This window comes from Natator depressus, chromosome 10 (genome assembly GCF_965152275.1).
Source record: "Natator depressus isolate rNatDep1 chromosome 10, rNatDep2.hap1, whole genome shotgun sequence".
NCBI lineage: Eukaryota > Metazoa > Chordata > Testudines > Cheloniidae > Natator > Natator depressus.
In genome coordinates, this window is record NC_134243.1 from 43,620,405 (window position 1) to 43,645,573 (window position 25,169).

Sequence of the window (25,169 nt, forward strand, 5' to 3'; positions counted from 1 at the left end):
TCTAAGATGAGTGAGCCCATCCCACATAAATAGCACAAGAGTCTACCCCGGCCCCATAATTGTGCTGTGTGGTGTTGGCCCACGTAGGTCAGGTTGGGTTTGTCCCTGGGTGTCCAGGGTGATGGAGAGCGGCCTGTGGAAAGTCTGACTAATAAGCTAAAGACTCTGACATTGCAGTCCTGTGGGCCAGGGGCCAGCTTTTGGTTCTGTGTTTGTGCAGCACCTAGCACTCCCAGGCTACCGGAGTACAACTAAATGACTGTGATTCTGATCTATGAAAAATGTTGGCACAAATAATTTTTGGTTTGGATTTACTCTAAATTGACCAAAACCTGAACAATTTTTTTGTGTTTTGGTTGCTGAGAATTGAAATTTCTGTGTAAAAACAAAAAAAAATTGGTTGCCAAAAACTGACACATTAAGTTGTTTAGGGTTTGTGACAAAACCCTACAGTTTCTGATGGAAATGGATTTTTTGTGTGTGAAAATATCTGGTTCTGTCACCAAAGAAAAAGCTGTTTTCTGTCAAAAAAAATTATTTCAGTGGAAAGTTTTCAGCCAGTTCGAATTAACGATCCCCTGCTTCTCTCTGGCCAAGAATCTCAAAGCACGTTACAAATACTAATAAATCCTTCCCCAATCCCCCAGGGAGGCCTACAGGCAGCATTGCCTAGTGGCTAGGCCTGGGTTCTAGTCCTGGTTCTACACTGCTTTGCTGGGTGACCTTGGACAGTCTCTTCGCTCTGTGCCTCAGTTTTCCCATCTGTAAAATGGGGGTGATGCTACCGATCACCTTTGTTAAGTGCTTGGATGAAAAGTGCCCCATTGAACTGATGGGGAAACAGAGGCACTGAGGAAAACCTGATTTGCCCATGGTCACCAGCAGAGCTGGGAATAGAGCCCAGGTCTCTTGCTTCCCCTGCTAGAGCTTCACCCACAGAGCCACCCTCACTCTCAATGGGGTGGTGAATTGGGTCTCCGCCCTCTCTGTGTTCCCGTCACAAAACCACTCTCCCAGCTGGCCTCTAACTCCGTTGTTGGGCAAGGGAGCAGGGCTGAGGAGCGAGCGCTACCTGGAGACGGAGCTGCCCTCTCAGTCCTAGCGCCCCATCCAAGGCAGGGCTGGGTGGTTCAGTGGGCACTAGCCTTGCCACCTACTGTGCTGTGGCTGCTGGGCTGGGCCTGGCACCTTTCAGCACCACTGAGGTGGCTTAAAGCAAAACCAAAGGCTCTGGGAAGCAGCAGAGCGAGCAGCGCCCCTGGGGCTGGGCTTGGGCCTGGATGAGACCTGCCCGAGGGGGCACCACGCTCAGCTCTGCTCTGCAGCTGGTTGTCAGTTTCATAGTCTGTATCCAGGGCAGTGCCCCACCCCCATGCCCAGCGGTTCCCAGACTCCCTGCTACTTCCTGCAGTCTCATCAGGGGGCTGCCAGCCCAACCGGGCTGCTAACGGGGGCAGCAGAGGGCTCTGCTGGGCGTTCCTGGGTGTCCCGCTTTCCAAGCCACTGAGGGTGGGGTCATGTCCCCCCCAGGCTCTGGGCCATACCTGCACAATCCCCTCCACCCCCAACACTGACGGGATGGGAGAACAAACCCCAGGCGTCAGGAGACTCATAACCCATGACACCCTTCCCGCCCCCACTTGTCTGGTTCTGCTGGGCTGGGCTTTCGACAGTCCTGGCTACCACTGGTTCTTAACCCTTTGTTCCCCACTTGTCTCTGCCTTGCAGTCACCCCCGCTCCACCGCAGCCAGCCTCCTCCCCTGCTATCGTCTCCAGCAGCCTGGTGACTGACCTGGAGGGACTCACGCTGACCGACACCTCGCTGGTTCCTACTGTGAGTGACCCTGGTTCTTCATGCTGGGACGGCGGCCCTGTCGCTGGATCCCTCCTTCCAGAGCGCCGCGTAAGGAGGCCTAGAAAGCCGCAGTGAGGTCTCCCCTGCACTGCACTCTGCCGGGGGATTCCCCCGCTGCGCCCCCACTTGAGGGGGACTGGGAGTTAGTGATGGGGCAGCAGGTAGGCCCTGGGGTCCCTTCAGGAGAACTAGGCCACCCCAAGAGCATAGGCATGGGAAGTAGGAGTGTGGGGGTGCTGCAGCACCCCCAGGTTTTGCGTTCGGCTTCCTGGCCACTGGCCCTGCTCCCCTGCTGCCCAGAGTCCTGGCTGCCTGCCCCGCTGCTGGCCCTCGCTGCCACTCGGCTGCCAGTCCTGTGCCTGGGGGCTCTGCTGCCAGCCCAGGCTCCCGCTCGGCCCCTGCCTCCCAGGGCTCCACTGCTGGCTCCAGGGTCCCGGCCGCCAGCCCCGCACCCAGGGCTCCGCACCCGCCCCTAGCTGTGGCCCTGGCCTCCACCACCTTAGCCCTGTCCGCGTCCCCCCCTCCCAGAGCCATGGCCCTGCTCCCAGCCCCAGCTCTAGGGGGCGGTGAGGGGCGTGGACAGAGGTAAGAGGGGTGCAGCTCAGCACCCCCACTCCAACAACTGTTCCAGCGCCACGGCTCAAGAGGGGGAAGAACTTGCAAGCCCAGCCAACCATCCAGAGTCCTGCTCCCCCAGCCCAGGGCCTCAGGCATCTGCAGGTAGCGATGGAGGTAGGACCGGCTCCTGAAGTGATTCCTTCACTTCCCCTGCCTCAGAGCACAGGGATCGGCTCATCGCTGCTCCCCAGCCTGCGTCTCGCCCGTGGCATGTGCCAACGGCCTTTTTCCCTCCACCCAGATGCTCAGCCCAGCGTTCAGCACTGTGAAGACCTACGAGCTGCTGCACCGCATGGCGGGCGAGGGGCTCTCGGTGGAGTACTACTTCAACCGGCAGCCCTTCCCCCCCGACCCCCACATGGTGGCCGTGCAGATCCTGTTCTCCAACAATACGGAGTCGGAGGTGAAGAACCTGCGGGTCAGCGAGCCCAAGCTGCTGTCCGGGATGCGAATCCAGGAGTTCCAGGAGATCGGTAAAGCCAGCTGGCCTTGGGCTGGGATGACGGGGCTCCCAAAGGCAGGCTCACTCTCTCAGGGCTGCAGCCAGGGGTGCTCACGCAGCGAGTCGGTGGTGAAGCCTGGCTCTGCCCACTGAGTGAGGCTCCCTGGTGTGGTGCACGTTCTGGGCTTTGCAGGACGCGGGCTTCACACTGACCAGCGGGAGCCCAGGTGGCCAGCCCCTCCCGCTGCCAGGGCCAGGCTGCAAGCCCCTCAGCTAGGCTGTTGCCACCAAACACTCTGTGTTGGGCAGGGGGGCCCAGCTGCTCAGTTGTGGACCGAAATCAGGGGGGTAGGGCAGAGAAGATGCCCCACGAAGCTGCCTGCCTGGGACATGATCCTGGGCCCCTCTGCCTACATGTGCTGCAGCTGCTGTCTCCTAGGGGCCATTTCGGGGAGGACTAGAACAGGGCCCTAATTGTCACCCAGGCACACTGTATGGGGGGGAGGGGTGGTCAGGGTAGTGGTGTCTTTACCTGCACCCCAGTTTGTCATGGGATGGGGGATGGATCCTCACCCCACTGGCACTGGCCTCTCCCAGGCTGACCACCTGGGAGGTCCCAGCTGGAAGCCCCCGATCAGCCGTGCTGGCCTGAGCGCTTCTAGGTGGCTGAACCCTCCCCCAAAGTGAGCAGCATTCCTCCCCAGGGGCCCTGTGGCCGGAGTCACAGGCTGGGGGCTGCACATGCACCCTCAGGACACCTCCCCACCGACCTCGTAGGCTTCCTGGAAGGACCTGGCCTGAGGTGTATGTGCAGCAGGGAGCTGGCTAAGGCCATTGCAGTTCATGCATCACAGACGGGGATTCCCCTTGGCTCCCTTCCGGAGTCCGAGGGGATTCCATGACCGTGTGCATTGCCAGCCTGGCCCAGCCCAGGTGGAGACCGCTATGCCTGCAGTCACGCACTGTCCCTGTGTTTAGAGTCCTTAGAGCCCGGCGACACCGCCAACGTAATCATGGGCATCGACTTCTGCGACTCCACCCAGGCAGCCAACTTCCAGCTGTGGTGAGTTCCCCTCCCTGCCCCCCATGGGCACAGGCAGGAGTTACCCCTGTTAGCATGGCTCCAGGACCCTCGTCAGCGCTCGGCTGGGCTGGTGTTGGATTCTTGGCCACAGATCCGGCCCGCCAGACACATCACCTTGGGACCCCGGGGCAGGGCTGTCTGCAGTGGCTCTGCCCCATTCATCTCAGTGGGGTGGTGGCTGTAGAGCCTAGTGGAGCTGTAATGCCAGGCGTTCAGGTGTTACCAGTGCAGGGTGGCTTTGATTCCCCACGTGAGTCCACAGCAGAGCCGTTCCAGCCCAAGTGCAGCTGCTTTGATCAGAGAGGGGGCTTGCAAATGGGCCCTACAGGAAGCAGAGAAGGGTTCTTGTTCCTGGCCCCATCAGTCAGTGACTCCCACACCACCGGGGATTTGCTCCCTGGCGCAGCTTGGGAGTCCTCCCCCCCACACCTTAGAAGGGAACTAAGGCAGGGCCTACCTTCTCTTAGGCAGCAGTGGGCACATAGCCTGTCACATGGCACTGCCTGGCACTGAGCTGTTGGGCTGCCCCACTGCCTGACATGGGAGAGCATGTGCTTTGGAACAGGGTGTCTAGTCCCATTCCCCAACTCCCCGCTGGCGCTAGTGTCTGTCTGGGGCGGATGAGCTCCTTCCTCCCTGCTGTCCAGGGAGCATCAAGGGCTGGGTGGTAACAAGCTGCTGCATTGGCTGCTGAGCGCTGGTGGGGTCTCCTTCTGACCCTCCTTCTGTGCCTCAGTTTCCCCACCCCTATAGTGGGGCAGTGGCACCTTCCCCCTTTGCACAGGGCTTTGGAGCGCTCTCGGAAGAGTGGCTGCCGCTGTTGGTGAGCTGGGCCTGGCATGCAGGGCGGAGCATGGTGGGGATTGACAGTTGCCCTCAACTCCCCGGGTTCAACCAGGCTGGGTCCTTCTCACTGTGGTGTGTTTCCTCCAGCACCCACTCACGCCGGTTCTACGTCTCCATCCAGCCACCGGTGGGAGAGCTCATGGCCCCGGTGTTCATGAGTGAGAACGAATTCAAGAAGGAGCAAGGTGAGTGCTGATCGAGCGTGTTGATTGCCTTTAGAGCGTCTGCAAAGCTCACCCTGCCGTGGGCACCCAGAGCCCGCTCTCCAGCCCAAGCAGGGAGGTCTCCAGAGTCCAGTGTCCCTGGCACACGGAGCAGGGTGAAAGACCTTGTGACCCCTTCCCTCCCCACCTGGCCAATGACAGGTCCAGGCCTCACTGGCTCACCTGGCCTGATCCCACACCAGGAGGTGCTGACTGGCTGAAGCCAGCTCCCCTTCTGCCTAGACTGAAAAGGGGGTTTGGTGGCTGACAAGACTCCTGGCCCCTAGGCCAGTGCCCCAGGGCTGTGCACTGCGCATGGGCATCACTGCTTCCCCAGGAGAGCACAGCTGGGATCTCTGAACCTGTGCTGGATGCGCTGGCTCCCCGCACCAGGGTGAGCCTGATCCAAGTCAATCTACTTCCATTGTTGCCCGCTCCCTGGCTTTGATGAGCAGCATTCCCCTGGGCACCACTTGACAGCCGTAGGCTCTGGATGCCGCAGATCTACCCCTGGTCAACAGGGGGAGCCAGATATGAGAGCCCAGACCAGCTGGGCGCATCCAAGAGGAGCATTTGCTCAAGTCTCATTTTCTGCCATCACAGCAGGGCCCCTATGGTAGCAGAGGCGGATTAAGGTTTCCTGGGGCCCTGGGCCAGAGCAAGTGGGGGGGCCCCTCCCTTCCCCTCCCCTTTCACTTCCTTTGCATGTGACCCTGCCTGTAGCCCCACCCCTTTCTGCCCTTTCCCCAAGGCCCTGCCCCTCTTCCACCCAGGGTACCCCCCCATTCTGCCCCCGCACTGCGGCCCCAAGACTGGAGAAGCTCTGTCCCCCAGCCACAGCCACAGTCTGACGCAGAGAGTGAGAGTTCTCCTAGCCCCGGGGCCGCAGCGGGGAGTGAGAGCTCCTCCAGCCCCGGGGCCACAGCGGGGGTCTTGGTGCTGGGGCTTCCCCTGCTGCCCCCCAGCTTCTGCTGGGGATGGGGTCAGGAGGGCACGGGGGGCTTACCTCGCCCCTGCACCCGCCCGGCGCTGCTGGGGAGCGGGGTCACGGGTGCAGGGGGCTTTCCCCAGTGCGGACGCCAAGTAGTGGGGGCGGGCAGGAGTTTCCCTCAACCGGCCGTCTGTCGGGGAGCGGGGTCAAGAGGCACAGGGGTTTCCCCTACAGCCCCGCCTGCCCGGCGCTGCTGCCCAGGAGCGGGGTCATGGCGCGGGGGCTTTCCCAACCTTTCCAGGGCTCCAGGGTCCCCCAATTGGCCAGGACCTCTGGGCACGGGCCCCGTAGGCCCAGTGGCTACTCTGCCGCTGCCTGGTAGCACCTCTCAGTTAATGCTTGTGTGACTTCTAGCCCCTGCCCCCGCAGCAACTTAGCACAGGGGGGGCTCCCTGCACTGGCACTTGGCGGGACTGTGCCAGTGGCTGATGTTAACACCAGTTTTATCCCCCTCTGCATCCTTGCTTTCCTTAGCACAGCTGTTAAGGACAGGTGCAGGTAAGTCGCAGCTCCAGGAGCTCCCAGAGGAGGAGCTGCTGCTGCCCCCTTACCTCCCCCACTCCCCCAGCTGTAGCATTAGCTCTGCTGCCAGCCCCATAGTGAGTCCATGGCAGGGAGCTGCTCTCTAGATCAGCAAGCTAGCACTGTTTTAGCCCCCATCCCCAGCCTAGGGCCTGGCCTTGGAGATCGGGGCAGGACGGGGAGGAGGTGGCGCAGCACTGCCAGAGGGCTCAGGAGGAGACCGGTTCCCAGGGCACCACGGAGCTCCCCCGGCAGTAAGGAGCATCAGGCAGAATCCAGAGGCCCACATCAACCAGGTCACGGTGTGGGCCCGCCGTTTTGGTGGTCTCTTCCCCGGGGGGCTGGCTGGGATCAGACAATACGCTCCCAGCATCCAATGGGCCACCCTGCTATGAGCAGAGGGTGCCCAGAGCCAAGCAGAGCATTGTATGCTGGGCTGTGTCTCTGCGGGTGCAGGGCCCCTGTCGGCTCCGCAGGCTGCTCTACCGCATTAGACCAGGGCAGCTGCAGCCTGCATTGCAGTATCCACGGTAAGCATGGCATTGCAGCTCCTCTGGGGGGCTACGGGTGGGTGCCCTCGGCCAGCTCCCGTCCCGCCCCCATCTCCCTCTGCTCAGTGCACATGCCAGGCTGCTCAGGTCACCTCCCCCCGCCCTGCCGTTCTCACCATGCATCACCCTCCCACCCCCTTGCCCTACACTCACTGCCCCTTCTCCTCGAGGTGGAGCACCCAGCCACCGCTCTGCCTCCTCCCCTCCCTCCACAGGGCTCACATCTTCCTCCCATGCCAGCCTAGGATAGCTCCCCGTTAATGTGAAGCCTGCCCCCACTCCCCACTGCGCCTGGTCTGGACCCTGGGCGCTGGCCCGTCTCTCGACCTCACTGTCCCTCGTGGCTCTGGACTCTCCTGGTGACTCCCCTGGGTCCGTACTGGAGTGGCTGTGTGTGGTCACAGCTTGCCCCCTGGGCTGAGCCTAGTGGAGTCACGCCTCTAGGCCAGTGGTTCCCAAACTGGCATTCGCAGAACGTTACAGGGGGTTCTCCAGAAACATTTCACTAATGGTGGCCAGAGGACTCCGGGCATTGGAGGCAGCAGGTGGGACCCGGTTGCAGGGCTGGCAGCCCGAGCCCCAGGAAGAGCAGGGCCGGGCAGTTGGGGCTGGCAGCCCGAGCCCCAGGGAGAGCAGGGCCGGGCAGTTGGGGCTGGCAGCCCGAGCCCCAGCAGTCAGCAGGACCTGCAGCCCGAGCTCAGTGGAGATCAGTTGACCAGGGCAGTCAACGGGGTCCAGCAGCAGGAGGAATGCGGAGGAAATTTAAACTTAAATCCCTGGAAATATTCATTTTTAGGAGGGGGTTCACGAGATTTCACAATTTAGTGAAAGGGGTTCGCGGGCTGTTAAACTTTGGGTACCACTGCTCTAGGCCAAGGCCTGACTCTTGGTGCTCAGGTGCCAGGTTCAGCCCCTGGCCCCGGTATTGGTATGTAAATGGCTGAGAAAGCAGACATGCTCAGATACCACAGAGACGCTGCCCTGGTAGCATTCCCAATTCCCACCATCTCCCCCCTGAGCCTGCACTGGGGATGCTTCCAGCCACACTCTGCAGCCCCCCAAGGTTCAGAGGACCAGCCAGCATCCGGCACGAATGTTTGACCAGCTGCCCTCCTGCATTGCAGCGTTCGGAGCTGTGCTCAGGAGCTGGGTCCCTGGTGTCCAAGTGGGGGCTTCCTGGCAGCATCTTTACCGTAAACATGAGCCCACAGCGCTGTGAGCTGTCCGCACTGGGCCGGAGCCTGCATTGACCTGTGACTGTGGCTTGCACGTGCTCCTGTTCTGAATGCCGTAACACACCTCAGGCCCCCTGGCTCAGAGAGGGTGGGGAAGGTGGAGGAATTCTCCCCAGTGTGATCCCAAGGGCTACTCCTGTCTAATAGCTCACCTGGAAACAGGTTACAGATCAGCTCTGGGAACTCTCTGGAACGGGCCCAGGCTGGGGATGAGGGAAGCTCTGAGGTCAGATTTGAACCTCCTGAGGCTGCAGAATCTGCCTGGCAGTCCCAGGAGCTGGCCAGGACCCCCCAGCTCCTGCCTGATTGGTTGCATTACAGCAACCATGCTCAAGTCCCAGCCAGATCCTGAGAGCTGCAGGCAAGGAGAGCTCAGGTGCCTGTTCCACAATCCCCAGACTGGGGATGGGAAAGGTTTGATGGTAGAGGGATCTTCCCTCCTCTGCTGCACCCAGCTAGGCACCATGCTTTAGCAACAGCAAGTTCCCTGGGAGGCAGATACAGAGGAGCCCATGACACGAAAGGGTTAAATTCCAATAGATGTTTCTTGGCGCCCTCTGTTGGTGGCGGGTGGTAGAGCCACCACCTCTCATACCTGTGCTGCCATCATGGTGCATCACTGCTCTGCACCATCAGTGCAATGTCAGGACCCCCAATCAACGTGAAGCTTTACACGCCCATGAGCTTGGGGTGCAAGATGCACCCAGGGCCCCCAGGGGGGGTCTGACTGCAAATTGCAGGAGGGGCTTGGCCATCCCCCGCCAATCCCACCTGCCAAGGGGAGGGAGGAGCCCAGGGTCCCACGCTGTAAGCCAGCATCCCTCGGGTTCCCATACCAGCATGGCAATGGGGAGGCTGCTGGCATGTGCATTCCCAGGGCTCTTCCTGCTTGGTAGAGGAAGAGGCCCTTTGCTGAAGCATGGTCCCTCCAGCTGGATCATGGGGTGGGAGGTGTGATCCAAACTGGGCCATGGACAGAGCTCCAGAGCAGCTGGTGTTGGGGGTACAGGGGCGCAGAGAGAAGTGTGGGGAGCTAGAGGAGATTCATTTAATTGGTGCTGAGGTTCTGGGCAGGCAGCAACTCAGAGACATGGTGGGACATGGAGGGGTTTCCATCCTCCGTGTATAGTTCTGCATCCGTGGGTATGTGTGCCCAGGCTCAGTGCAGCCTCTACCAGAGCTGAGTCTCATGGTTCCTGAGGCCATTGCTGGAGGCAGCTTTACAGCAATGCCCCCTAACAGTCAATCACCCACCAGCCTTGGCGCTGCAAGCGTCACCCCCTCAAGCCTGCCCCAGTCGAACAGGCTGGAGCTGGACCCCCCTGGGCTGTTTGGCGGCTCCCGCGTGGGGCTGGCTGCCTGCGCTGGCCCACTGGGCTCGTTAGCCCCTCTCATTCCCGCCCCCTCACTGGGAAGGGGTTTGCCTCTTTCTCCAAAAGCAGGACTTTCTGGGTGATGTCAGAATCCTGGTCGTATGCGATGGAAAAGGCCTGCTGCCCTGTCCAGCCCCTCTTCTGGGGCCAGTGCCGGATTGGTTCCTAGCGTTAGCGTTGGACTAGGTGAAATGAGCAAGGGGGCTCCCGCCAGTTCCCCTAGGCTGCCCCATACGTCTCCCTAGGGCAAGTCCAGCCTCATGTCACCCCAATGTGCCAGCTAGGCCCCGCCTGTCCTGTGAGGAAGCCCCCCCTCACTCCCCACCCCATAGCTGGCTGTAGCCGAGCTTGAGATATATAACTACTTCTACTTCTTTTTCTGCTCTGCTAGCTTTTTCTCCTGAACCAAATGGGTTTGTGGCCAATAGTGCCATGGCTGGCTCTGCTGCCGGCAGGCTAAGGTCAGACCTCCTGCAGCGGCAGGAGCTAAGCCGGGCACTGAGCAGCCAGGACAGAACTCCTGTCCTGCTGGACAACAGCGGGAGCTGGCTCGGTGTGTTGGGGGGTTGCCTTCCTTGTGAGGAGCTGCTGGTGGCTATTGCAGGAGGCTGGACAAGAAGGGCCCATGGTACAATGCTGCTCACTTGGAACGGGAGCGTTTCACAGCCACCCTGTGCTGGTTTAATGATGATTGTGTGACTTGGGCCTAGGGTAGAGAGCCCTGTTAGCACAGGGCGAAGGAGGGAATGCCCCCTTGTCCCCCCCCCATGGACAGTGCCTGCAGGACATGGCTGCACAAGATCCAGTAAAGCTAATGGCCTTTGAGCCATTTCTTGTGCAGTGTCAGAGCAATCTATGAGGAGCAGTTACAGTTCAGTGGGATCGGAGCCTGCGGCAAAGCTCCCCACTACAAACACTGCACTGTGGGGACTGGAACTCTGGACCCAGACCCGGCCTTGGGGGTCTGGGATTCAACCGTCCCAGAGATGAGCTCACGCAGGGAGCCCCAGACAGGGTTCAACTCTCTGACTTCATTCAATAACAGGTTGTGGCCAGCCAGTGCAGGAGGCCCAGCCCAGTGTCAGAACCAACATGGGCAGGGCCTGGGGAGCTGGCCTGCCCTAGGGAGGGCATGACACCCCCAGCCAGTGCATGAAGTGCTCCTGGGCTCACCGCCACTCCTTCTCAGGCACTGCGGGGGTTTTCAGGCCTTTTAGGACCCCAGGGCTTGGGGTGAATTGGGAGGAGCCCCCAAGGGACTATCTCTCCCAGCCCCTGTGAACAGGGACTCTGTGGCCCTCCAGGTTCTTGTTCCATTGATGTAGTACATAGGTAGTATCCCTTTAAATAGTTTGTGGACCTTCTCGTGGCACTCACTGTGTTGTGTGTTTGAAATCAGCTGGAGCAGCAGGGTGTGCCCTTAGGCCTGGCGCAGGTATAGTTAGCACACACTATTCCTGGGGCCCCACGGGGCCGACTGGCTCCTTCCTCTGTTGTTTGACATAAGCTGCAAGGCACAACCGGAGCTTGTTACAGTGCCGCTAGAGTCGGCCCATTGGCCCTGCCCAGCACTGCTCAGCAGGCTTGGAGAGCCTGGCGCGGACACAGACAGCTCCCCCTGCCTGACTCCGGCCCACGTCATCGCCTGACCTGCCAGCCATGTTCTCGCTGGAGAATCCACTGGGGCGGTGCTGGCCCAGGCAGAAGGAGCCCACCTGGGTCCTCAGATGCTGGGTGGAGCTGGTGTCTGGAAGAGTCATGCGTGGACTGGTCCCTGGCATCGGTTTGTTACCCGCACACTCTACGGTGCCCCATTCTGTGGCCTCGAGGCATCACCCAGTTCATTTAGGCACCTCCACCCTTTCCCAATTCCTAGGGCCCGGGCCGAAAGGCATGCACCCTGACCCAGTTCCTAGGGCTCAGGGTGAACTCATCTGCAGGTTTGCAGGGCCTTTTACCAGGGAAAGAGCTTTACACAGTAATATCCTTAACCTCTATTTATTAACAGTTCCCAAAACAGAACGCACATGCTAAGCATACAATGCTCACCACTGCCAATAAGGCAGGCAGATTTTTCCTGCTGGCCAGTCAAGATCAGGTCGTCTGGGGTTCCAGTTTCTGCAAGGCGTCGTTGGCAGGCTGTTGAGGTCTGGCAGCTCCGATCGTGGGCTGCGCCCTGAAGTTAGGTTCCAAAGAATTTCCCTTTGGACCCCAGTTTATATAGTAAAAATGTGGGTCCTACTTAACTGTACCTCAACCAATCATTTTAAACTAAAGTCCACAAAACCGAATTTTTCACCCATCCTAGCCCCTTAGGAAACAATTCTTTAACCAATCAGACCCCACCGCGTTAGTCAATTTACACCTTGCAAAATCAGTTGTGTATCAAACACAATCGAAGAACCAGACGGAGACCCTACAGATAAACAATAGCGAAGTAGAGACCATAAAGGCCAAACCACAGAAGTAGAGAGTTCACAGTCGGAACTGTTGAGAGGTGGCTCCTCGCCACCAGACAGTTTTCTTTAGCCACCTGAAGATCTGTTTCTCCGGCGATAGCGGGTGCTGTTAGGACAGGAGCGCCTTCTGAACAGCCCCCTGTTACGCTGGTGTGATGCACTGTAGATGGAACGTGAGGATGTGACTCTGTGTCAGCTCTGCTTACTGCAGGAAAAGGCCTCAGCCCTGGGAGCACAGGGAGGGACGGAGCTGTCCCACCCCGCTGGGGCAGTCTGCTGGAGCCCCACTGATCCCTCTGACACCAGGCGTCCCAGAGAGAGGGAGCTGGTGCCCTCTGCTGGACACACAAGAGTGCACGAAGTTGTCCTCTGCTCCCTGCGTGGTTTTCGTCCTTGTTGCCAAAGGCGCAGCCCTGCCTCCTCCAGCCGCTGCAGGGAGGGTCCTCGGGCAGCTCAGCCCTGCCATTCGAATCAGGGAAGGTGCCTGTCTCGGGGGGCTGGACGCAGCCCTGGCCACATCCATCCTTTAAACCGGATCAGCCACACAGACGGCTCCGCCCAGCCCTTTGCGGAGCTGCCCAAGGCTGACACCCCCCCAATCCCCTTTCCAGGCAAGCTGACAGGAATGAGTGAGATCATGGAGAAGCTGACGCTGCCGGACAAATGCCAGAGCGACCACACGATCGTCCAGCGAGTGACAGCGGCCGCCAACGTCAGCCGCGTGCCCTGCGGAGCAGACAATGAGTACAGGTGGGGGGACCCCGATCTACACACACAAGTCCCAACTGCTGGAGCTGAAAGGAGCAGCCCTGGTAGCCCAGGCTGGAGCAGGTTCCCTCTGTGAGCCAGCCACCCCTAGGGGGAGACAGCACCACACCGAGGGGCTGTGGCCAGAGCCCTTGTTGCCCCATTGGGAAACAGGCAGGTACTGGCTGGGGCAGGTCTATGTTCTACTCATTCGCCCTCCCTGATCCTGCCGGTGCCACTCTGGGACCTGCCAGCTCCTGGTGCCTTTGGCTGCCGGTTCCTGGGCTAGATTAGTACCAGGGGACACTGTTGTAAAGTGGATGTGACGCCGGCATGCTGCTTGTGGCAGTCCCTTGTCCGGACAGGGGCTCCAGGCTGCGGCCCAGCTCCCCCGTGGTTTGCAAGGCAGCTCTGTGGTCAGCGGGTCTGGCCACACCAGGTGGGTGAACGGAGCAGCCGTCGGCGGGAAGTCTCTGCCCCCAGTGTGCCCCTTCCGGCGCTATGCAGGCGCAAGGGCTGGCTAAGGCCCAGTGCAGAGGCACAGGCTGTGGCTGCCTCAGGGCCGCCTCTGCCGGCACTGGGCTGCAGCCCCAGGGATGAGCGAGAGCGGCACGGCTGGGCGTTGCCCTAGACCAGCGCTTTCACACCCCCTCCTTTCCCATGGGCAGGTTTGCTGCCAAGACGGTGACCAGCGGGAGCCTCGTCCTCATCACCTTGGAGCAGAAGGAAGGAGCCAGGGCCCACCTAACCGTCAACAGTGAGAAGATGGTGATTGGCACCATGCTGGTGCAGGACATTAGCCAGGCCTTGGCACAGTGACCAGGAGGCTGCTGCTCCTCCCCATCCCCCCACAGCCTGTGAACAGCACCCTGCCCATTCCCACCGAGATCCCCCCTCCGCACTTTCCGTTGTCCACATCTCAGCCCCCCTCCACTGGCTGGCAGCAGTGACAGACAGACCTGCTCCTCCCACCCCTTTCTGCGGCCTGGGAACCAGGACGGGATGCTCCTGGCTGTCCGTAGCCCCCCTCTTCCCGTCCCCCCCACCTCCCCACCCCTGGTGCACAGCCACTGCCCTGGAGGTTTTTGCTCCCCCCGAGATCTGGCTGCGTCCCTAAGGAGCAGGGGATGAGGGAGGGGAGCAGATGAAGGCTGCTGAGCTTGGGAGTGGGTACCGGAGCAGCAGCCAACGGAGGGCGAGCCCTGCTGGTGCCCTAGCAGTGTGGCCATGGTCCCTGTGCCGTGAAGTCACTCTGTGCCGGTCTCGCTGTAGCTCTATTTATTATGACCAGGAACCTCAATACAATCCCTTGGAAACTGCCCCATTCCCCAGCTCTGCCTTGTGTGTGGAATCATTCCTCCAGCCCCCGGTGGGTCTGCCCAGGTGCCCATCCCACTCAGGCTCGGCAGCCTCTCCAGTCCCAGCTGGCTGGCAGCTGGCCCTGTAATGTAGGCCCCAGTCTAAGGGGGTGGTGAGGCTGTCACCTCTCGGCACAGCCTTGCTATGGGAGCGGGTGGGGGCCTTAGCGTCCTGATCTGCAAGATCCAGCGCCTGGGGCCCTGCTGGCAAACACCCTGGAGGAGAGATGCCATGGAAATACCATGCTGCTTGGAGTGAGCCTAGCACAGGGGGGGAGGGGAGGTCCAGAGAGCCCCTCTGCCACCTCCCTGGGCTTGCAGAGGGTAGGAAGGGGCAGCTGGCCCTAGATCAGTGCTCCCCATGGGTGATGCCACTTTGCATCACTGCCAGGAGGAGACGGAAGAGTCCGCAGGCCTCTCTGCACCTAGGGAAGGGTTCTCTGCGCTTTCCGCTCTGAAGAGCCCTGCCCTGGCCTTGGCCCAGCCCCGCCCTCCAGCCAGTGCAGCCGTCAGGCCTGCAGAGGGGGGCCCTGGGAGGGAGGGGCAGGAATGCAGTGGTGAAGTGAGGCCTTGGCACTGCAGAGCTCAGGGCGGGGGGTGGGGAGAGCCCCTGTGTTCGCTAGCCCCCTCAGTGACATAGCCACTCAACACGCCAGCCATACGCCAAGTGCACCTCCCCCAACACTGCAGCTGCCTCTGGGGAGCAGGCTAGTGGCCTGTAAGCACCACACGGTGACCCTACATGGCAGCTCCGCGCAGGGAGAGGGGAATCCCCATTAACAGCAAGCTGCAGCGAGGGCCCCACTCTTCACCAGGGAGCAGCCCCCCGCTGCAGGGATCTCCATGGGGCCAAGTGGAGGGCCCAACTCAACCAAACTCCAGCTCATCCTGCCCAGGCCCCGCTCAGCCAGCCTGGCCTCAGTCCCTCCTGCCACTCTGGGGCAGCTTGTGGGCCAGTCCCTCTGGAGGCCACTCAATGGCGTGATGCCTGTTGCCCAGCTGCAGCCAAGAGGCGAGGCTAATCACCCTGCAGGTGGGGCAGGAGGACTGCCCCCTGGAGGGGGCAGATTTTTGGATCTGCTGCTACAGTCTTCTTCGGCGCCACGTACGGGAGTATGATGGTGCAGTGCAGAGAGAGGCTGGGCAGTCAGCACTCGTGGTGAGGTGCCACCCAACTTGGGCCCAGCCCAGCACCTCGACCCAACCCTGCCCCATGAAGCTGGGGGGAGCCTGGGCCCTTTCTTAGGGGTTCCCAAGTGTGGGCACCAGGTTGGCGTGGGGTTACAGTGCCCACAGCATGTTCCCAGGAAGTTGGCAGTGGGACAGGGAATCTTTCACCCCAGGTCAGCGCTGAATGTCCGCATCACAGGCCTCCCCACTGCCTTGGGCCCTCCCTGGCTGGCTCAGGAGAAAGGCCAAGAACTGACGCTCTGGCACTGGACTGAGGTGCACTGCAGGAAGAGATGCCCTGCTGGGCTGCAGCCAAGGGCATCCTTCTCCACAGCAGCTTCTGGCCACCTCCAGGATAGTACTGCCACCGCCCAGATGCAGAAATCGGCCACCCCCTGCCACCAACAAACACTGGCACAGACCAGTCAGGCTCCTGGCGCTGGCCCAGGCTCCCTGCCCATCTCACACCTGGGGACGGGCTGGCTGTGGGAGCAGTGCCCCGGGAGAAATCTCCTGCTTCCCTCACAGCCTGCCAGGCCAGGTGGCCCCTTTGGCCATCACACCAACCCTTGGGTTGGTCTTGGGCTCTGAGAGAGAAGCAAGGCCCAAGCCCATTAGCATCCAGACTAACACATGCTGGGACCCTGAACTCAGCTACAGCCCTTGCTGTGTTATAACAACACCCGTGTTTGGCTCCTCCCACTGAGGGAACCCAAGCCCTTTACAAAGGTGGGGAAATTGAGGCACAGATGGGCTGGGACTCACCCATGGCCACAGAGCCCAGTTCCCTGCTCTAACCACTAGACCATATCCTATAGGTGCCCTTGCAGCAGCTTTCAACCAGACTCTAGCAAGGGACTGCATTCCCCAGAGCATTCAGGATCTCACCCATCCCAGGGCCTGGATGGCAGCTCCCTTCGTCTGTTCCCTCTGCAGCAGGCCCATTCTGCTGCCCCCAAGCCAGCCTGGAAACACACTGCGCCTCCCCCCAGCCCCAGTACCTGCAGTTGTTCTCCGGGACGCTGTGTCTGGGGCTGATGCCCTTAGTTCTTCTGGGGGACGGTTCGGCTGAGCATAGGCAGGTTTCTTTGGTGCACCCTGCGGCATTTGGGTAACGCCTAGTGCGCCTGTTGCTCCTCTCCCCACCTCTTGTGGTTTCATGGCACAGCAGCTCCGCTGGGTGGGAGGACCGGCCTGGGCTGGGGGAACGTGGGGTGTAGTGTTCAGTCACCCCGGGGTGGTACTGTGAAACAGTCAGTTGGCTTGAAGGACCCGGAGGGTCTCCCAAACCCAGCTGGTGTCTGTGCCAGGAATACGACCCACTGCAGCACAGCGACGTTCCTCCTCGTCAGACCGGGGTCTGCGCCACACGGCTCCCTGCCCCCCACAGGTGAAAACTGGCATCTGGACACTGCCCGGAGCTGCGGCTGCCAGAGCTGCGATGGCCAGCTCTGGCAAGCCGCCAGGGGACAGCGGAAGTCATTTGATTGCACGCGTGGCCACAGTACCTCGGAGCCCCATCCTGGAGCGGGTTATTATTATTTGTATTACCGAAGTGGCCCCAACAGCTCAGGCGCCTCCTGTGTCAGGTGCTGCCCTGAAGGGCTCACGATCTAATACGGGTGCCAGGCACAGGGTGGGGGAGACCTGGAGAAGGGCAGAGGCAGCATGTCCCAGGCTGATGGGGCCCTTTCTGGTCCAGCACCACCTGTGCCTGGCTCAGCTCTCGGCCACAGCTGGGGACAGTTAGCACAGCCACATGACAGGGAGCTCCCACAGCTGAATCAGGCCCAGGCCGAGGGCTGAGCCAGAAATCTGCAGGGAGCCCAAGGCAGCGAAGGAGTATCCAGCTTGAAGGAGGCCTGCCCGCCCCCCAGCCAGGCCAGGATTAAAGGGGATGCTCAGAGAAGCCGAGCGGTGGCTGCAGCCAGCCGGAATGATCAGCACAGACTCTGCAGGGCTGAGAGACTCTGGGTGCAGGTGGGGCCGCCTACCGGAGTCATCAGCCTCTCCCAGTCACGCTAAGGACTAAGCCGAGACGCTGTAAGAAACGAGAGCCCTCACAGCCGAATCTTGTCTAGCGTGCTCGGATCTGGGTGCCCAGCAGGGGAGGAGAGGGCAGTGCATCTGCAGGGCCATACTGTGCCCCCCAGGGGTGTGGGTCACACAGGGCCCACCCCTGCACGCAGGATCCAGCCCAGTCCAGCAGACCAGATGGCTTGCAGAGCCAGCTCCCTGGGCCGGCCAGCGTGGCCACGTGGCCTGCAACCAGGCCAGAGATTTGGTTTGAAACCCTTTATTTCAAGAACCTGGCTAGTTTCCTGGTGTACATGGCGCTCCTGACAAGGGGCTTAGCTCCCCCCAAGCCAGGGTGCCATGGAGCCAGCCTGCTTTGGGCTTTCACTGGCTCAAGGGAGCTGTTTATTCCCTATTAATGATCATGACTGTTGGTTTATATTCCAGTAACAGCGAGAGGCCCCTGCTGTGATCAGGGCCTTGTTGCAAACACCCAGGCAGAAGCTCTGCCTGCCCCAAGCAGCAATTCTTCAGACGAAGGAAGGATTATTAGCCCTGCTTCACAGATGGGAAACTGAGGCACAGAGAGATTGTGACTTTCCCAAGCTCACACAGGCAGTAAATCTGAAGCAGAGCAGGGCAGTGATCCCAGGTGGCCCAAGCCCCAGGCGGGTGCCAAACCACCAGACACCACACAAGCCTTTTTCCCCAGGGAAGGGCTGTGGTAGGCACCCTGAGGAATGGAGTCATACTACAGGGGGATGAGCATGGCTATTTCCCAGAGGCACAGGGCTGGCCCCCAGTGGAGAGCACACAATTTCAGGTAGCTCAGTACTGGCCAAGTGCACACACAGGACAGGTTTAATGCTGTTTCCTTGTAGAAACCTGGCAGCCTTCAGCACTTTTGTACACTAGTATCCCTTAACTGCAGATCTAGGGGGCCTTGAATTCGTCAGCCGCACCCCGTACATTCCTCTGCAAATTTGAAAGTCCCTTTCCTGTTTGCTTGGTGATGCGTGCAGTGGTCTTTCCAGATGGCCATGCCTGCTCCATGCACCAGGCGATCCCCCGCTTGGAGCAATGTCGAGCTGCTGGACCTCATCAGCATTTGGGGAGAGGAGGCTGTGCAGCCCCAGCTGCGCTCCAACCATAGGTATTGTGATACCTACGGACAGATTTCTAGATGCATGATAGAAAAGGGCCATGACCGGGACACGCTGCAGTGCAGGGGTCAAAGTGAAGGAGCTGTCGTACGCCTACCACAAGGCACACGAGGGAAACCGCCACTCCGGTGCTGCACCCACGAGCTGCCGGTTCTACAAAGAGCTGGACGCAATACTCAGTGGCGACCCCACCTCCACTGTGAAGACCAATATGGATACTTTGTTGGCTTCATTGCCAGTCAAGAGTGGACCGAGCCAGGAGGAGGCAATCTTGGACGAAGAGGGGGAGGGGGACCCAGAGGCAGAGGATGACTCGGAGGCCAGAGATGCATGCAGTCAGGAGCTCTTTTCTACCCCACAGCCACAGCAGACGGACATTGGCGAAGCGCAAACAGGAGAGGAGGCCCCTGGTAAGTGGATCTGATTTTGGGAATTGCTGAAGCGCGTTGTTGGGGGCAGGAGGGCTGCAGAAAGCAGGCGTCTCCCACCTCATCCCTAGCCTGAGCTGCAGAACAGGCTGTTGATAGGCTCCCTCATTCATGAGAATCTCCCTCAGAGATCTCCTGGAAACTCGTGGAGATACTGGGCAATCCACTGCCGCAGGTTCCTCGGCAGAGCTGCTTTGTTTCTTGCCCCATTAGTGGTAACTTTCCCGCCCCACTGTGCCATCATGGGGGGGGGGGGCGGGGGAGGGGCCATAGCTGCACACAGGCTAGCCGCATAGGGGCCAGGGCGGAAGCCACAGGCTTGGAGAAGACCCTCCCTTGATTCCCTGCTCACCCTCAGCAGCGAGGTATCTTCCAAAATGATCACCTCCTGTGGAAAGTGTGGGGACAGGAATGATTATCAGGCCCACCCTACAGTGCTGGCTCTCCCCAAGTGCCCAAGAGCACTGTGCCCAGTGTACATCAGGGTCCGGGAACAGTGATTTACCCTGCCCCTGCGGCTACTCACCATTCTGGGGGTCTTGTGGTTCATGTGTGCTTGCCTGGGGTCAGCTAGTTAGTTAGTGACAGGTGTGTGAGTACTGGCTGTGTTTTAAAGCACTGAAACAGTTATCTGTGTTTCAAACAATACTGTTTCTGTAAAATGTTGCATTTAAACTTCACAGAGTTGACCTTGGGAGCCCAGCCTCCCTTATTGGCAGCAGAATGGCTGTGCAGAATTAGAAAGCAGCCACAAAGAACTAAGGAGGACTTTATGCGTGAGGTTATGATGCCAGAGAAAAAAGAATAGGAGTGGCAGGACAGTGAGAAGAGGGACCGAAAGGAGAATGCGGCACACGAGAAAGAAGCCACGGAGCGGCTCTTAACAGTTATGGAGCGCCAAGCGGACGTGCTCCAGGTGATACTAGCTCTTCAAACCGAGCAGCCCCATGCCCGCCCTCCCCTGCAGCCTCTGTCGCAAAACTTTTTCCCATGTGCCCGCCCCCCCACACACACACCAACACACTGTTATCAACCTCCTGGCTCCACTCTCTACCTGCAGCATTCCACTCCTCACTCCTCCCTCCTCACAGTCCAGCACTGAGGACTCCCACCACCCACTGCACTCAACACCCATCCCTCTGCAGTTTGGCCCTGCTGAAGTCCAGCACCTGCTGCATCGTACTCCAGAGGAGAAGGCTGGTGTGATCCCTGGACATAAACAAATCTGTAGCCGTCCCGGGACCCCTCCTCCTCCTCCTCCTCTGGAGACTTTCCCTTCCTCCATCCCCCATCACCCTCCCTGTTGATGATTTTTTTCATTTGACTCTCTCCTCCTGTTGCTGTCTTTCAATAAAAGAATTGGGTTGGTTTGAAAGCAATCTTTATTCTGTTAAGTGAAAGCAAAAAGAGCCCTGCAAAGCAACATGCAATTATGTTAAGGTCCCTTCTTGCATCATATGCACCAATCACCTCCTAGCATTACGAGCATAGCAACAAATATTCGTGACTTTCAGCTTCAAATTGCTGCCTCAAAGCATCCATGATCCTTATGGCTCCGCACTGCGCCCCTCTAATAGCCCTGGTCTCTGGCTGTTCAAACTCAGCCTCCAGGTGCTGAGCCTCTGCGGTGCAGCCCTGAGTGAAGCTTTCACCCTTCCCTTCACAAATATTATGGAGCGTACAGCACGCGGCTATAAGCACAGGAATATTGTCATCTGCCAGGTCCAGCTTCCCATATAGGCATCACCAGCGGGCTTTTAAACGGCCAAATGCACACTCAACAGTTATTCTGCACTTGCTCAGCCTGTTGTTGAACCGCTCCTTGCTGCTGTCAAGTTGCCCCGTGTATGGCTTCATAAGCTACGGCATTAAGGGGTAGGCGGGGTCTCCCAGGATCACAATGGGCATTTCGACTTCCCCTACTGTGATCTTCTGGTCAGGGAAGAAAGTCCCTGCTTGCAGCTTCTTGGATAGGCCAGTGTTCCGAAAGATACATGTGTCATGCACCTTTCTGGACCAGCCTACGTTAATGTCTGTGAAATGCCCACGGTGATCCACAAGTGCCTGGAGAACCATTGAGAAATACCCCTTGTGATTAATGTACTCGGTGGCTAGGTGGTTTCATGCCAGAATTGGAATGTGCGTGCCTTCGATCGCCCGTCTGCAGTTAGGGAAGCCCATTTGTGCAAAGCCATCCACAATCTCACGCACGGTGCCCAGAGTCACGGCCTTTCAAAGCAGGATGCGATTAATGGCCCTGCAGACTTCCATCAACATGAGTCCAACGGTCGACTTTCCCACTCCAAACTGGTTAGCGACCAATCGGTAGCAGTCTGGAGTAGCCAGCTTCCACAGTGCAATCGCCACATGCTTCTCCAACAGCGGGGCAGCTCTCAATCTCGTGTCCTTGTGCCGCAGGGTTGGGGCGAGCTCATCACACAGTCCCATGAATGTGGCTTTCCTCATGCGAAAGTTCTGCAGCCACTGCTCGCATCCCAGACATGCATGACGATGTGATCCCACCACTCAGTGCTTGTTTCCCGAGCCCACAAGCAGTGTTCCACTGTGGGCAGCACCTCCGTGAATGCCACAAGCAATCTCGTGTCGTGGATACTTCGCATGGCGAGATCAACGTCACACTCCTCTTGCCTTTGTAGTTTAAGGAATAACTCCACTGCCACTCGTGAGCAGCATACTGGTCAGCAGCTCGGGATCCATTCCTGCAGCCAGAAAGAGGCACGGCAGGGCACTCAATACACAAACTGTTGAAAGATGGCGCCAAATATGTAGGGAAGCACAGGGATTGCTGGGATGCAAAGCAATGCATCTTGGGACAGGACCCAGGATGCCCTGCAACCCCTTCCGCCTTCCCACAAGTCTTAGCAACAAAAGAGAAAGAGGTGCTCTGTGGGACAGCTGCCCAGAGTGCACTGCTCTGAATAGTGCCGCAAGTGTGAACATGCTATTGCACAGGCCGCTATCAGTGTGAACACACAACAGTGGTTTTCCTTCGGCGCTCTCTGAGCGGCGCTGCAACTCCCGGCGCTGTAACATTGCAAGTGTAGACGTGCCCAGAGAAATCTCAAGCCACTCCCTGGTTTTGCTGGAGGGCATCCGGGGGCTGTGTCTTGGAGTCCTTTCACTCCTAAATGGAAAGTAAGGTGTGTTAACGCCTTAACAAAGAGACCCATTCTCCCCACATTGCCTAGGCATTGGTGTTAAATAGGCATTCAAGCTATTGCAAAGCGGGTGGACTACAATCCTCCTGATGGTGTGCAAGTGCCCAATGGCACCATTTCTTGTGTAACCCTGCACAATAGGATACTATGGGGAGCTTATCGGGTGGAGGATGTGCTATGGGTGGGGGGAAGCCTGAAAATGTGGTGGTCTTCTAAGGACTGGTCTGCCCACAAACATGTACCATAATAACAAAGTCTTGTTAACACCCTACCTTATTAAACTGGTTTAGTTAAACCACTGCACACTCCGGTATGGCTGATCTGATTTAAGAGGGGCTAGTTTTGGTTTAGTTTACACCTGTTCTTAATCAGCTGAAGCTAATCCAAGAAAAATCTGGTTAAACTGAAATACAAGCATCCATACAACCTTTTGCACTGGTTTCATCTTAAAAGCCCACCTGACGTGAAACTAGGGCAGCTCTGTCTGTAGACACATCCTCAGCCAGTTTTATGTCACACCTTTTGTTATTTGGGGGCAGGTCCCTGGGTGGACTGGGTACCTATTTTGGACTAAGAGTGGCCTATTTCAGTCGGTATATAAAAAAGAAAGATTAAAGTCAAACAGGACAGTCTTCATCCAAAATAAGCGTGTCCACACAGAGAGACTTTCACTGAAACAACAAAAGATGTGAAATAAAATGGATTTAGTTACTTCACTTCCAGTGGGGGTGTAGCCCAGCCCTAGTTATCTCCTTGCAAGTGTATGTGTAATCAGGCCCTAAGTGTGCCTGGCAATTAACCAGCAGGAGAGAAGAGACAGCCTCACTGTCTCTGTGGCCCGCCTCCCAACAGACTCAGGCCAGCAGAGAATACTGCATGCTAAAGCTAAAGGATGCAAAACACCCTCCATGCATGCGCCGAAGTACTTGATACAAAGCGTGGGTGGGCGGCTTAGCGCTGAGCTTGATATGCTTGAAAAAGCCAGCAATGGAAAATTCCTGGAGAAGAGAGAACAGAATGGCAACTCACTCTGTTACTCCAATAGGGAAAGGATGCTACTGAGAGGAGAGATCATCTCTTAAAGGAAGCTGGAGTGAAGACCCCTGGATCCTGGGGCCACAAGTGGGGCCATGGAATGGCTGGGAGGGATTGAGAGTGTATGAGCCCCACCAAGATCTTAGGCCAGTGCTGGAGGGAATTAATGGAGTTAAAGGGACTTTATTCCTGAGGGCACCTAACCTGCACTTCTTCGTCCTGCAGAACAAATACCAACAAAGCACAGTGCTTTGGAACATGCCCCTTTGCTCCGTGGCCTCAAACAGCAGAATTCAGGGGAGGCTTCTAATGAGCACAGGCCAACAGTCTGGTACCATTACGTGCTCTGTGGGATAAACTAGTAACATGTGGGGTCTGCCTTTCAAGGAGCTCAGCACCTGGGTAGGCCCCCAAATAAGGGGCAGATCTCCCATGTGCTCAGCTCCCAATGTCACACTAATGGCCTGATTTTCAAAATTGTTCACCACACAAAGTGCTCTTTGAAAGGCCGGCCCCTTATTTTGGTGCTCAGATAGATGCTGAGCTTTCCTCTGTCACTGATTGTCTTGTCTAATCTCAGAGGACGTCTGACTTAATTCTGAGATAGCTGCTCCACATAGCTATGTTTGCTTATCTGGGCTTGGTATTTATTACCCACTGGCTTTTGAGCAGGCTGGTCTAATACGCTTTGGATTGTCTGCTCTGTACCAACAATTGGTAGGTGTTAAGTCTAAGAGGCAGCCAGCTACAACCTGGATAAGACAGTGGTAGAATTATGATGGAATAGAACGAGAAATTAAAGGGTTTGTTGTCCAAAAGAGAGAGAAATCCTAGCTTGGAATAATTCAGTAATGTCCCCAACTCCACTGAAGAGTTATCTAGGAAAGAAAATGAAACAAACTAAAATGGACAAGATCTTTGACAACTGTTTTTTCTGAAAGCTGACAAAATGCTGGAATGCCTGCAGTTCAGGAAGAATAATCTTTCAAGCTGTTTGATGGCTTGTAATTTTTTTTAAAGGTTTAAAAAAAAAGTTAAAAAGGAAAATGAGGGGTGAGAGTTGGAAGATCAGGATAATAACCATGTTTTCCATCCCTCTGGTCAATTCCACAGCGCACACAACACCACAGTTTAGGACAGGAAGTGAAGAAGAATCCCACATTCCAACTGAAACTGAAGAGGGAATTTTAGGAAAGAGGAATGTGAATTAGGCTAGAACATCGCTGTCTCCCAAGATCTATAATGACTACACCATAGTCTCAGGCTCACCTTTTTGTCAAATCCAAAGTTTAAGTTCTTTCCACGGCACAGTGCCCCCTAGCCTCACCCTGGGGCATTAGCCCAGTACTGACACAGAGAAAACAGTGCCACCTATTGAATCAGCAATTGCTAACAGAACCTGAGTTTTCTCACCCAAGAGCTGACCTATCCTGCTCTCGCTTCTCTTGCAAAATGCCCCAAGCTCTGAGCAGGCACAGCCCAGGGGAACACAGCTGCTGGCCCCATGCACATCTCCTTCTCTCACGTGACAGGGGTGGGACTCTGTGCTCTGCAGTGATTCATCAGCATCCTCTGGGTGATCCAGCAGGAGAGGTGGGAAAAGAGCAGGTTGGGCTCTGCCCAGCAAAGGATTAGCTCAGCGGAAAAGACTCCACAATGAACCAGATACCAAAAGCTGCACTGTGACCATGGCCCCCACGGTTCTGTGATCAGCTCCTCTCCTGCGGAAGTTGTAGCTGCCACATAGGCTGGCAGAAGCCCCTTTGCACTGTGACTGCCCCGTGTGTTTAAAAATGTGATTGTTGCCCCTTTGGCCCAAGCCCTTTGCCAGGATTTGGGGGCTGCAGGTTTGTCTCCGTTAGGAGGAGAAACTGATGCCACACATCAGGTCTA

General features: G+C 57.9%; 1 protein-coding gene and 1 long non-coding RNA gene across 3 annotated transcripts in view; both read left to right on the forward strand.

Moving 5' to 3' along the window:
* The window catches only part of AP3B2 (adaptor related protein complex 3 subunit beta 2), a 64,499-nt gene extending 50,532 nt beyond the window's left edge, over positions 1 to 13,967 (forward strand). Inside the window, exons 22-27 of one of the 2 annotated variants that reach the window (XM_074965931.1) lie at positions 1,729 to 1,835; positions 2,716 to 2,947; positions 3,895 to 3,979; positions 4,934 to 5,031; positions 12,792 to 12,930; positions 13,596 to 13,967. In XM_074965931.1, the coding sequence (XP_074822032.1) occupies positions 1,729 to 1,835; positions 2,716 to 2,947; positions 3,895 to 3,979; positions 4,934 to 5,031; positions 12,792 to 12,930; positions 13,596 to 13,746 (812 nt within the window). In that variant the 3' untranslated portion in view covers positions 13,747 to 13,967. The remainder of the gene's footprint in view (positions 1 to 1,728; positions 1,836 to 2,715; positions 2,948 to 3,894; positions 3,980 to 4,933; positions 5,032 to 12,791; positions 12,931 to 13,595) is intronic. The other variant, XM_074965930.1, reaches the window with a different exon arrangement.
* Positions 13,968 to 14,985: 1,018 nt separating this feature from the next.
* On the forward strand, positions 14,986 to 21,959 carry LOC141995091 (uncharacterized). The gene is made up of 3 exons (XR_012641259.1): positions 14,986 to 19,044; positions 19,746 to 19,978; positions 21,481 to 21,959. It is a non-coding gene; the product is annotated as an uncharacterized LOC141995091 (long non-coding RNA).
* The last annotated feature ends 3,210 nt before the right edge of the window (positions 21,960 to 25,169 follow it).